The 12,781-nt window shown below is 39.1% G+C and overlaps 1 protein-coding gene across 4 annotated transcripts; it reads right to left on the bottom strand.

The window, feature by feature from the left end:
* Window positions 1–287: 287 nt before the first annotated feature.
* LOC113887209 (spindlin-2) lies at window positions 288–5,874 on the bottom strand. 4 transcript variants are annotated; one of them, XM_027534218.1, is made up of 2 exons: window positions 5,592–5,874; window positions 288–4,905 (listed from the first exon to the last, which is right to left on the bottom strand). In XM_027534218.1, the coding sequence occupies exon 2, from the start codon at window positions 4,901–4,903 to the stop codon at window positions 4,127–4,129; it is 777 nt and encodes a 258-aa protein (XP_027390019.1). In that variant the 5' UTR covers window positions 4,904–4,905; window positions 5,592–5,874; the 3' UTR covers window positions 288–4,126. The 4 variants fall into 4 exon arrangements, with proteins under 4 accessions (XP_027390019.1, XP_027390018.1, XP_027390020.1 ...); XM_027534217.1 differs by having other exon boundaries at window positions 288–4,925; window positions 5,592–5,839; XM_027534219.1 differs by having other exon boundaries at window positions 288–4,925; window positions 5,555–5,637.
* Window positions 5,875–12,781: the final 6,907 nt, after the last annotated feature.

The raw sequence follows: 12,781 nt of genomic DNA, 5'->3' as shown, positions 1-12,781 counted from the left end.
AGAATTTTCAGTGTTTTGCTCACCAGATGCATAGTAACATGTGAGACACATGCAGAATTGTCTTTCAACAATGTATAAGAATGAAACTGTTGGCATTGCAACATCTTCTATTCAGGCTATCACTAGATAATGGCAGATTTCTCTCTGACAAACTCTCACCTAGAATGTATGGATCTCCCATTTCTTTAACTGGTCAATGAATATTTTCAAACTTCATGTGTTGCTGATCTAATGTATGTGAGATCATGTTACTTTTTCTTTTTCCTAGGTTACTGATGAGATCCATATAGTTAACAAACATTTATTACACACTTACAGTATGCCAGGCACTCTTTTAAGGAAGAAAAATCATGCACTTTCAGGGTTTACATTCTGGTAGGGAAACAATAAATATATTAACTAAGTAAACTATATATTATGTTAGCAGATGGCTTATTATGGACAAGATACAATAAGTTAATGGGGAACTGATTAAGGAAATGTGTGTTTATTGACTGTGATCTACTTGTGATTGCCTAGTTTTCCAAGTTTTCTATAGGCTGTAATATTTCCTCAAGGAATACATTTTTATTTAATTCACTTTAACTATCACAGTCTGTAACATAATCTCTCTGACTCCACTTTTAATATGATGATTTTGATATTAGGGGCATCTATATCTTCAAATAATCAAAAGTTTCAAACTTTTCCTTCATCACTGTGCATTTTTTGCATGTAAAATAAATCTTTCCCATTTCTATAAGAAAAAAAACTGAACATTCACTTCTTATTCTAAAAGTTTTATAAATATTACCTTCTAAATTTAAGTAATAACATTTATATCCATGAAGAATTTGTGTGTAGGATGTGATGAAGGGATTTAAGCTTATTTTTTGTCATATGGAAAACAGATTAATGCAGCATCATTTATTGAATAAAATGTCTTTTTATCATTTATCTGAACTACCACCTCTATTATGATTCAAATTTCCTGTATGTAAATCTGTTTTAAGGTTGCTCTTCTGTTTCACTAGTATATGTGATCTCCCTTTTCCCAAACTTGACCACAAACAGATTACACTCCAGAGTCTCCAGAATGATCCTATGAAAAATATAAAACAAATCATACCCAGTCTCTGGTAGAAATACTAGAATGACTCCCTACCACGCTTACTGGAAAAGCCAAATTCCATTCTAGGACCTTCAAAACTCTAAGCTATCTGTTTTGGGATCCCATCACCTCTTTGAAACCACTTCCTGATATTTTCTACCTTGCTCATTCAGCTTCAGCCACACTGGTAACCTCAGTGTTACTTGAACATGACAGTCCTACTCCTGCCTTGTGAGCTCAGCATTTGCTGTACCTCTGCCTGGAATGCTCCTTCCCCAGACAGCCACAGGGCCAGTTCTCTTATTGTCTTTAGGCCTTTACTCAAAAGCTATCTTCTAAGTGAAGCCCTCTCTTAGTTCATATTCTATCCAACTTCAGCCTCCCTGGGACTTCCATAGCCCATTCTTTATTTCTCTATTTAACATTATCATTTTGAAAATAATTTATCCTTTTATTTTATCTTGACTACTCTCTCCCACACTACAATGAAAGTTCCATAAGGGTAAGATTATTTTATTTGTTTCATTTATTTACTACCATAGGTTCCTGTGTCTAGAAGACTGACTGGCTGAGAGCCCACCTGAAGTAAGTAATGGTGAGATGAAGATAAAGCAAATAAATTAAAAAGCAAAGGCAGTCAGAGTAAGCCAAAGAGGAGCTTAGCAGTTTCCCCTGGGTCTAACCCCAAAGTGACCAATGCAAATGCTTCCAGGGGACATCTGGGCATTTCATTACAGTGAGGCAGGCCATCTGGGGGCATGGCCCACTTGAGAGGACATTCTGAGTTTAAAATGGGCTGAGGCCTTCCTCAGAGTCAACTGCTTGTGTCCTTGTTGGAATGTGGGCCCAGCCCTTGGTCTATTGTTTTGTTTTTTAAGGTAAGCCAGAAATGTGGATTTTTGAAATGTGAAATCCCCCAAATGTCTATATAGCTAATTTTAAAATGGAGAATGATAAAAACATGAAGATCAACCAAAATATGACAGTGGGCTGAAACTGGCCCATGAGTGGCCTGCAGGTGTTTGCTAGACTGAATTATGTGATGAATGAAAGAAAATCTACCCATGCTCTGGTGAGGTGGGCTCGCCTTGTGTAGTTCTTGAGGCAAACAGCTTCAGGTCATGTTGGGTGGAGAGAATGAACAGGAATTACCAACTTCTTTCCACTCTGGGAAGCTCCCTTCCTTCCCCTCTGCCTGCTATGCCTGGAGTTACTGGGCAGAAGAGAGACAGCAGCACTGTTTCTTTGAGGGCAGTGAAGAATGTAGAGTGGGAAAACCAGAGAGAGTTTTGAAGGGAACATCCACAGCTGGACTGGGGGAAGGAAAGGAAGAGAGAAGGACAAAGACCCATGTATTGGGACACCATACCTCAGAGGGAATTTATTGGGAGTTACCACACCCTCTTCCCACCAACCACCTATGTGGCACTATACAGTCGAAGGACTTTGTTATACAAAGTCACATCTCCCTGCTCAACTGCCCATGCCACCTATCTCACCTGAAAATAGAACTGCACACATTTCTAGTACAGTTCCCCATGTGCTTGAAGTGGGCAAGACTAGTCAGGAGGTACACGTGAAGAGTCAGTAGGCATTCTTTTTGTTGGGCTATTGCCAGAATGGGGTTTCTGGAGGCAGCAGATCTCCATCTGGTGAAGCACTGGGGGGAGATACCTGTGGTTTCAGGCAGCTGCTGAGAGAAACATGGACAGTCAAGTGTCCATGCCCTGGAGAGAAGTCTCCCCATGCCTCCCCATGCCCTGGACAGAAGCATTAAGCTCAATCGTCTGTAAGGAGGCAAGGTATAGTTCAGGAAGTTGAAGAATAGTGAGATGAGTGCAGTATCTGGGTTGAGCAAGTTTCATTTTTTCTGGATAAAATGCCTTCCAAATGCAAGGTGGCACATCTCTTAAGTTCTGAGAACTCCACTGACTTGTTCCCCCCAAAATCATTTATTCAGTGTAGAGGAAGTGAACCAAGAACTTCAGGTCTGAGATTTACTGCCCCTGGGTCCTCTGGAAAATATAAGGTAACTGCCTACAGCCCCCTGCTGTGGAGCACCATGCTAGTGTGTTTAGGTTGAGGGCTGGGCTCTGCTCAGCAGGTGTGGCATGAACTCCCTGATATAATAAAAGTCTTTTATGTATAAACTTGGCTCCTGATTAAATTCTGAGACATTTCTGTCAAAATTTCCCTCTAGAGAAGCTCCAATCCATCTGGTTTCTTTGTTGCCACATTCTTTGTGCACAGAGCTAAAGAGGGCAACTTGGATACTGCCAGAAGTGCTATTTTTCTTGGGTCTTCCAATCTCTCATGGACCCCACACCTCATGCCATTTTCTCTATTTTCACTCCCTCTGTGGAAGGAGGAGAATTCTCCTTCCTTAGTGTTCCTCCCCTTCTAGAGTATCCTTTTAGCTTCTCCTCAGATCTCTGCCAACTTTATCTTTGTCTCCCTTGCCCTGAACTTCTTCTAAATGTATTTGTGTCCCTCTTTACTCAATTTATCCTGGTTTCCTCTCAACCCCAAGATTTCACTCTCTGTTATTCTTCAACACCCCCCAGTTGGCTGCCTCCCCCTCTTAGGTTATCCCTCCCCCTAGAAGCCTCTCCATTTCTGACCCCTTCCCATATCCTTTCTTAAGCAGCCATCTCTCTTCCTTTCCCCCACAATCCATCTCTAGTTCCTTCTCCTCTCCTCTCCTTAGACAAGACCAGCTAAGTCCTGTTCCATTTTTAGATGACTGATTATGATACTAGCTGAACTTTATTCACAGCCTGAATTTACACTTGTTCCTTCCTTTCATGTCCCCTCAACCAAACACACCCAACCTTTTCACCATGACAAATTCCTTACACACAGCATGTCATAGCTACATAAACTTATATTTTTTTAGAACAAAACAACAGTTTTGCTGGCAATGATGATGGGTTATTAGGGACCCCTATACTTTCAGTACACTGAAAAGCAACATATTTTGTGTTTCTCCAAATCATATATTTGCCTACATATACGTGACAATGTTTACCCTAACCATTAAGACTTTTTCACCAAATCATAGACATAGATATGGAAATCATCATCAAACTTAATGAAGTACACAGAAGGTTTGGCTTTAACTTGGTGAATGACTTTGCCTGTCCTTTTGGAGCCATCTTCTTTGGTATATTCTACATGTTTACCTATGAGGCCATCTATAACTCCTTCTGGCTCTCTCTCTTTTGGAGAAGACTTACTTGACTCTGGCATGATATGGAGGTCACCTTCTTTATAATCATCTAAAAGCTGGTACATGTACAAAACAGGATCTTTCTCATAGGTAATATAAAACCACGCTTTCATGATGGGTGCTTGAGCTAAGACCATCCCCCTCCATCCATCCTTAGAACCATGTTCACCCTCAAACATATGTTCAACAGCTTTACCAATTATGGTATTTGCAAGGTGCACATCTCTGACTCGAGAAAATGGCACTTTATCAGGAAGGATTTTAAGCTTTAAAATCCTTTTATCTCTGTGAAGTTCCAGTCCATAGACACAGTCAATTCCATCATATTTCACCAGATAAAGAGAGGGATTTATAGGCACCTGATCCAGAACGGTTCCTTTCCACTGGGTGATGGGCTCATCACCTTCCTTCCATCCATGTGAAATTCTGCAGCCCACGATGTTCCTGCGCGTCTGGGAGGAAGGTCTGCCCCTCTGTTTCTTTTGAGAAATCTTTTTCTTCCTCATACTTGCAGACAAGGTGTGGTCATCAACAATTTCCCTGGTTTGCTGCCTTGCAGTTGCCTTTTTGTGAGGTGTCTTCATACCTGCAAGGGGAGGAAAGAGGCTAGGGAGAAATATTTAGTGTACTGTAGTGTGAAATTTTATTTCTCTGCATTGCAAATTCCCTGGGCATCAGGTATATGTATTGCCATCCAAGTTATTGGATGTCCAGCAGAGATGCTGGCTATCAAAATATTATTGGATGTTTGCCTGCAGTGTCCTCCTTCCAAACTTATTTGGCTGTGCTGAAGGGTTGGAAAGGTGATAGTTTTGGTTGTTGAGCCCCCAGCAAGAGGGAGCAGGCTCCTTTGGTTAATACCTCTGTTGCCATCTTAGACTCCCCATATCAAATACAAATATTCATCATTTATTAGCTCCCACTCATTCTCTCCATTTAGATTAACATAGTACCCTTTCCCCCTGCTCACTATCATTTGCTCTTCATCTGTCTTGCCTCCGATCCCCATTCCTTCTGCCTGTTGTTCAACTCTCCTTCATATCTCTTCCTGGTCTACCCCATTTTTCCGCTGGGTGCCCAGAACAAATCTCTTTCTCTTTCTGGGACCACCTTTATTACCACCCAGGTGCTCTTCGGCTCTACTTCTCCCCATCCCCCATCCCCAAATCACCTTTCTCAGTCTCCCTCAACTTCCATTCCAGCACAGAACCCAAATTTTCCCTCTTGGCACCCACCAACCCGCATCCTCCGATTCTCTAGTCCAGCGCCCACCTCCCCAAGTCGGGGGACCGCAGGTCTCACGTGTCCAAATCGGACACCTCACTGCTGCCTCCGCTGTGAACCTGTGGTGAAAGAGGATCAGCAGGCGACGAGTTCGGAGTTTGCAAGAGCTGGGAGGGAAGGATCCTTAGGCGAGGAGCGTGTCTAGGAAGACAGCTGGGCTGACGAAGAGGATGGCGGCAGTGTCTCCAACACTGGGCTCGCGGGCCCTCCACCTCCTTGACGGTGACGGCCTCTCTGCCACATCGGGATCCCAGAAGCCGCTGCCGCAGCCGCAGTCTCCTCCCTCTTACCATCGCGCAGCTTCCTGCCAGGAGAGAGGCCGCCCCTTCCTCCCAAACACTGCCACCCTCCCCGCCTCCTCCACTCTCAGGCCCACCTCTGCCCTGTGCCTGGGAGGTGTTTCTATCTCTCGGCTCCACGCCTTTCCAAAATCTGGAGGCGCCTTGCTAAACCCACAACGCCCCACCCCAACCAGCTTTGCGTTCTGTCTCCAGATCAGGGGCTCCCATTTTCCCCACCCTACCCCTACCGCAGTGTCCGTGCCCCATCTGTTTTTCCATTTTCCAAGAATTTCCCTTCTCTTTCCCTCCTGTGCCCTTCCCGATGTTAGTCTCTATATACGGAAAATGGCGTTTCTTGCCGTTTAAGGGGATTTGAGAAAGGGCGAGAGAAATGAGCTTGTGCTTATTTGCGTCTTGATACAATCTCTAGGGAATTTTTACTCTCTGGTCATTTCCAGACTTCTTGAAAATATGTATTTTTTCCCTTTTCTTCTTTTTCACAGATTGAAAAGAATTGCATGTACTATGTGGACTCTGTAAAATTCAGAAGGTTCACTTGAAGAAAATAATCTACCCTAAAACCACTATAAATCTCATTACCCAGGGCTTCAAGCAAAATATGAACCCTCTATTTCTTTCACCTTTTTTTTCTACTCTTTTAGAGATCTAGGGTCATTTTGCAGATTCAATTCTTAAAAATTCTTTGTAATATCATTTTTATGGTATTTTGAAAATACAGTGTATATAGCAATATTACAAGTAATAAGTACTCTCCATTAAAATTTTACCTGTTTTTATTGAAGCATTTTAAAATTAAAATATTATCAATAAAATGTAATTTTTTAAATTCTTTAATCCTGATCCTATTCTCTTCTTCCTCTCTAACGCTAAAAATCATCATTCAAATTTTGCATATCTTAACCATCTTTATATTCATACCTATATTATTTACAACAGATATTATTCATTTTGTTTTTCATATTTATTTTTAAAATGTCCATTATGAAGGATAATTATTTACTCCATACTGTGAGTGGAAGAGAATAATTCTCTTTCAGTGGCCCACAAGACATTTCTGGGAGATGGCTATGGGTTCTTATGACCCAACTATATATATGTACTGTCCAACTGATAAGAATATGACATCTCTACAGTTTGTAAAACTAACCAATCATGTACTTAGTTGAACAAGCTTATTTAGCACTTCCTTTTAAAAGTATATGTATGTATCCACTGTTACAGATATTCAAGAAAATGTTTTGGCTATTTTTTTCTTAAAAAAGCCTTGTCATCAAGCCTGAAACAGAACTCTGATATGTCTAATAATTTAATTTCGCTGAGCTTTATTTTGAACATAAGTTTAATCATGAGTATATTATTTTTTTTTTTTTGCATCTTGCTTTTGTTACTCAATATTTTGTTTTTAAAATTCTCCCTCTTATATCTCTAACATTCCTTGTTATCTTCAACTCTATTACAGAGTATATATATATAACATTTTTGTCATCCATTTAACAATATAGTCAAGCATCCATTCTCTTGATGGTCATTTAATTCATTTCAACATTTCATTATTACAAACAATGATACAATGAATAGTTTCCTGGACTTGTTCCAGAGTTTCTGCAGTGTATACAGTGGAAAAAGAAATACTGAGTTGTAGGTATAAGCAATTCAAAATTCCTAAATATTGCCGAATTCTTGCATTAATTCACTGAACCAAATTATGGTATAATCAGCATTGTAGGTATTCCATCTTCTCCACATTCTAGTCAACTCTTGATATTTTCATATTTTTAATGTGTGCCAAATTAGTGAGTAAGGATTGGTAGCTCAGTGCTTTAGTCTATTTATTTCTGATTAGTGAGTTTCAACTTATTTTCCTGTGGGGTCTTTTTGCCATTCAGTAGTCCTATTGTGTGTTTCTCTTCATATCTTTCTTTTAAATTGTCTATCTTTCTAAAATTTACTTTTATATTTTTGATTCTAAAATTATCCAGTTTCATATATATTTTATATGTATTTTTATTTACACATAAAATATTGGCATCCATTCCCCTTTTAAATCATTAGACTATTGCAAATAAATATTTACAACATTCACAGTCACTGTGGCTCTATGTATGCCCCAGATTGTTATCTCTGTTATGAATTTGCTGATTTGCCTTCTCTACTTATATACCCATAGAAAATATATTTTGCATATCATTTAATGTAACTACTGTTAATTTTGAGAAAATTTTGTGTACCATTAAAAAAGAAAATGACCACAATTAAACTATAATAAGCTATGGAATTAACAGATATATGGCACATTTAGAGATGTTATGATGTGAAAAATAAAAATGTAAGAAAGGAAAAATATAAGGAAAGTAAAGGAAAATAGTAAATGCTATTTTTTTCCTCCACAAATATGTGTAAATCTTGGTCTTAGATGAAATATGATACTATTGGTAAATTTTTAAGCATAAATTATGCCATATTGTTTATATTTCTAGAACTTATTTTTGCACTAAGCAATGTGCTTTAGGCTTATATCACCAGAAGAACATGGTTCCAATTTTTCCCATCTCAAAAATACCCTTTTCTGATTTCACTTACTGTTTCAGCTACCACCTCATATTTCTACTCTCTTTTGCAACAAAACTCCTGAAGGTGTTTCCTATCCATTGTCTTCAATGTTTTCCTCTCATTGTCTCTAAAACCTACTCCTACTCTAGTCTGGTTCCCCTGTTCACTCCCCCACCACTCCATTAAAACTGTTCTTGTTAAGAGTCATCAATGACCACCAATTTTCATTTATTAATCTCCATCTTACTTTACCGGGCTTCTGTGGTGACTGAGACTGTAAGAGAATCTGCCTTCAATGAGATCCCCTGGATAAGGGAATGGCAACCCATTCCAGTATTCTTGCCTGGGAAAAAACCCATGGACAGAAGAGCCTGGTGGGCTACAGTCCATGGAAACACAAAGAGTCTGACACAAATGAGTGACTTTCACTTTCATTTTACATCTTACTTTATCTATCAGTGGCCTTTGATCATTCCGTCTTCTTTACAAAACTATTTCCTACACTAAGGATCTCACACTCCCCAGGTTTTTCTGGTAACTCACTGGCTACCTCTTATAAATTCACCTTTATAAATAAGTTCCTTCTTATCAGGCGCATCTCTTAATGTTATTGTTTCCCAAAGCAATCAATAGATACCTTCTCTATCCACGTTCTCTTCTTTGGTGATCTCATCCAGGGTTATGGCTTTAAATGCCATCTAGAAGTTGAAAAGTCTCAAATTAATATATCTTGTCTGACCTCTCTTTGCACTCCAGACTTGTAAATCCAGTTACTTAATAGACATTTTCATGGGGCTGTCTAACAAAGTCAATACATTCATGCTAAGAGTCTTATATTTCCCCTAAAACCTGCTTCACCTGCAGTTGTATCACCCCATTGCAGTAAATGGCAACTCCATCTTTCCCTATTCAAAGGCTACTAACTAAACGTCACTTTTTTTTCACAGCCCATATTTAACTCATCATGATTATGTTGTCCCTACTTTCAAAATTTGTCTAAAGTCTTACCATATTTACCAATTCACTACTACTATCTTAATTTTAGCCATCCTCACTTCATGATTAGCTTATAGTAAACTGGTTGCTTGTGCTTTTGTTCTTTAATAGTCTGATCACATTTCACTCAGAAGAAAAGTAAAAATACAAAGAGTTTCTTACAAGACTATATTTGATCCAGTCTTTCCCCCCCGTCTGTTATATCTCTTTCTGATATTTTCTACCATTCTCACTGATAACACTGAATATAAAATTTCTATGTTTATAGGTTGTAATCGATTCAGCAATTCTAAATGTTCAACCTATCATCTAACTGTGCTCCTTCTACACTGGAATCATTAGTACTCCTCGAACAAACAAAATGTTCTCCAACATTCAGGTTTTTGTGTTTGCATTCTCATTTAAAGTTCTTTTTCACTATCTATAGTTACAATGGGAGCCACATTGAAGACTTAGTTTAAAATTCTTGTCCCAATGCTCCCAGTTCTCCTTATCTTTATTAACTCTTTCCCATACTGCTTGTATTAATCAATATATGCTTACTGCCTCTACAAATACCATCCAAATCTTAGTAGTGCAATATTAAAAAATAATTTTTCACACATGAAACAGTACAATGCAGGCATTTCTAGTCAGTGGGCAGCTTTCTTAGAATTGGTAATTCAAAGAAGAAAGCATCTTGAGCTCATCATACTTATAATTTTCTGATTCTCAGAGCCAGATCCTCTCTATCCAGCTTTCCAAGAAACAAAGAGAAAGAGTTTTCTAGAGCAGTGCTAATACAAATATAAACATAAGTCCAATGTGCAAGGGAGCTAAGAATGCACAATGGAGACAAGATTGTCTCTTCAATAAATGGTGCAGGGAAAATTGGATATCCAATTACCGAAGAATGGGTTTCCCTGGTGGCTCAGCTGGTAAAGAGTCCACTTGTAATGTGGGAGACCTGGGTTCATTCCTTAGGTTGGGAAGATTCCCTGGAGAAGGGAATGGTTACCCACTCCAGTATTTTGGCCTAGAGAAATCCATGGAAAGAGGAACCTGAGAGGGTACAGTCCATGGGGTTGCAAAGAGTCAGACATTACTCAATGACTTTCACTTTCATGTCAAAGAATGACACTGAATCCCAGTCTTACACTTTTAAGAAAAATGAACTAAAAACAGATTAATGACTTAAATATGAGACCTGATACCATAAAATTCCTAGAAGAAAACACAGAGAAACTTCATTTTTTTTTTTTGGATATGACACCCAAAGCAGAAGCAACAAAAGCAAAAGTCACATGGGACTACATCAGACTGAAAATCTGCACAGCAAAGGTAACAATCAATACAATGAGAAGGCAACCTACATAATGGGAATAAGTATTTTCAAGCCACATATCTGATAAAGGGTTAATCTCAAATATATATAAAGAACTCATACAACTCAGTAACAAGCAAAAAAACACCAGAATCCTATATTAAAAGTCAGCAAAAGAACTGAACAGTTTTCCAAAGAATTCTTCAAATGGCCAATAGGGATATGAAAAACTCATCAACATCACTAATTTTCAGTGAAATGCCGATCAAAGCCCATGAAATATCACCTCACACCTGTTAGAATTGTTATTATAAAAAAGACAAGAGATAGGGCAGTCCCAAGATGGCAGAGAAATAGGAAAGGGAGACGATGTGCTCACCAATAAATTCATCAAAAGACCATCTGAAGGTTGAGAAACTTCCACAAAACAACAATGCTGGCAGAGGACACCAGGAACCCAGAAAGGCAGCCCAATCTCTTCGAAAGGAGTCTTGAGGCTATTGTAAGAGAAGGACTGAAAGCCAGAGGCAGTAGGCTTAACTCCAAAACCATAGAACATCCGAGAACTCCTGACTCCAGAGAACATTAATAGACAGGAGCCCACCCAAAGTCTCCATACCTACACTGAAACCAAGTTCCACCCAACAGCCAACAAGTTCCAATGCAAGACGCACCACAATAATTCTCCAAGAAAACAGGAACACAAATGTGAACATTAAAAGACATGAACCAAAGCCATGCTAAACCCATAAACACCCTGTCAAATTCACCACAGGACACTTCATTGCACTCCAGAGGGAAGAGATCCAGCCCCACCCACCAGAACACAGATCCAAGCTCCCCCAAGGAGCAAACCTTGAAAAGCCACTGCTCCAACCCCACCTACAGGGAGCAGACTCCACAATCAAAAGGAACCGTGAACTTCCAGCCTGCAGAAAGGGCACTCCAAACACAGAAATCTAAACAAAATGAAAAGGCAGTGAAATATTCAGCAGATGAAGGAACATGATAAAAACCCACCAAACTAAATTAAAAAAGAGGAGAGAGGGAGTCTACAGAATAATGACAGTAAAGATGATCCAAATCTTGAAAAAAAAAACAAAAAACAAAAAATAAAGTTGCAGACAAGGATTGAGAAGATGCAAAAAATGTTTAACAAGGACCTAGAAGAAATAAAGAAGAGACAATCAATAATGAGCGATCTAATAACTGAGATTAAAAGCACTCTGGAGGGAACCCACAGTAGAATAACTGAGGCAGAAGACAGGATCAGTGAGGTGGAAAATAGAATGGTGGAAATAAATGAAGCAGAGAGGAGAAAAGAAAAAAAGTAATAAAAGAAATGAGGACAACCTCAGAGACCTCTGGGACAATGTTAAACAACCCAACATTCAAATCATAGGTGTCCCAGAGGAAGAAGACAAAATGAAAGGGCATGAGAAATACTTGAGGAGATAACAGTCAAAACCTTCCCTAAAATGGGGAAGGAAGTAGCCACCAAATTCCAAGAAACTCAGGGAGTCCCAAACAGGATAAATTCAAAGCAAAACACCCCAAGACACATATGCACATAAGCAAAAACATATGGAGGCTAAACAACACACTTCTGAATAACCAATAGATCACAGAAGAAATCAAAAGGAAATAAAAATATCAACCTAAATGTAAGTTGCTCAGTCGTGTCTAAATCTTTGCAAGCCCATGGACTATACAATCAATGGAATTCTCTAGGGCAGAATACTGGAATGGGTAGCTGTTCCCTTCTCCAGGGATCTTCCCCACCCAGGCATAGAATCCAGGTCTCTGCATTGAAGGCAGATTTTTTAAACAGCTGAGCCAAAATAGTGCAGAGAAACAAGTGAAAATTAAAACACAACAATCCCAAACCTATGAGATTCAGTAAAAGCCATGCTAAGAGGGAGGTTCATTACAATACAAGCCTAAATCTAGAAACAAGAGGAACATCAAATAAATAACCTAACTTTACAGCTAAAGCAACTAGAAAAAGAACAGAAAAAACTCAAAGT

The sequence above is a fragment of the Bos indicus x Bos taurus genome, chromosome X (genome assembly GCF_003369695.1).
Source record: "Bos indicus x Bos taurus breed Angus x Brahman F1 hybrid chromosome X, Bos_hybrid_MaternalHap_v2.0, whole genome shotgun sequence".
Taxonomy (NCBI): domain Eukaryota; kingdom Metazoa; phylum Chordata; class Mammalia; order Artiodactyla; family Bovidae; genus Bos; species Bos indicus x Bos taurus.
The sequence above is the reverse complement of the archived record's forward strand: the minus strand, read 5'-3'. Positions and strand labels throughout refer to the sequence as shown.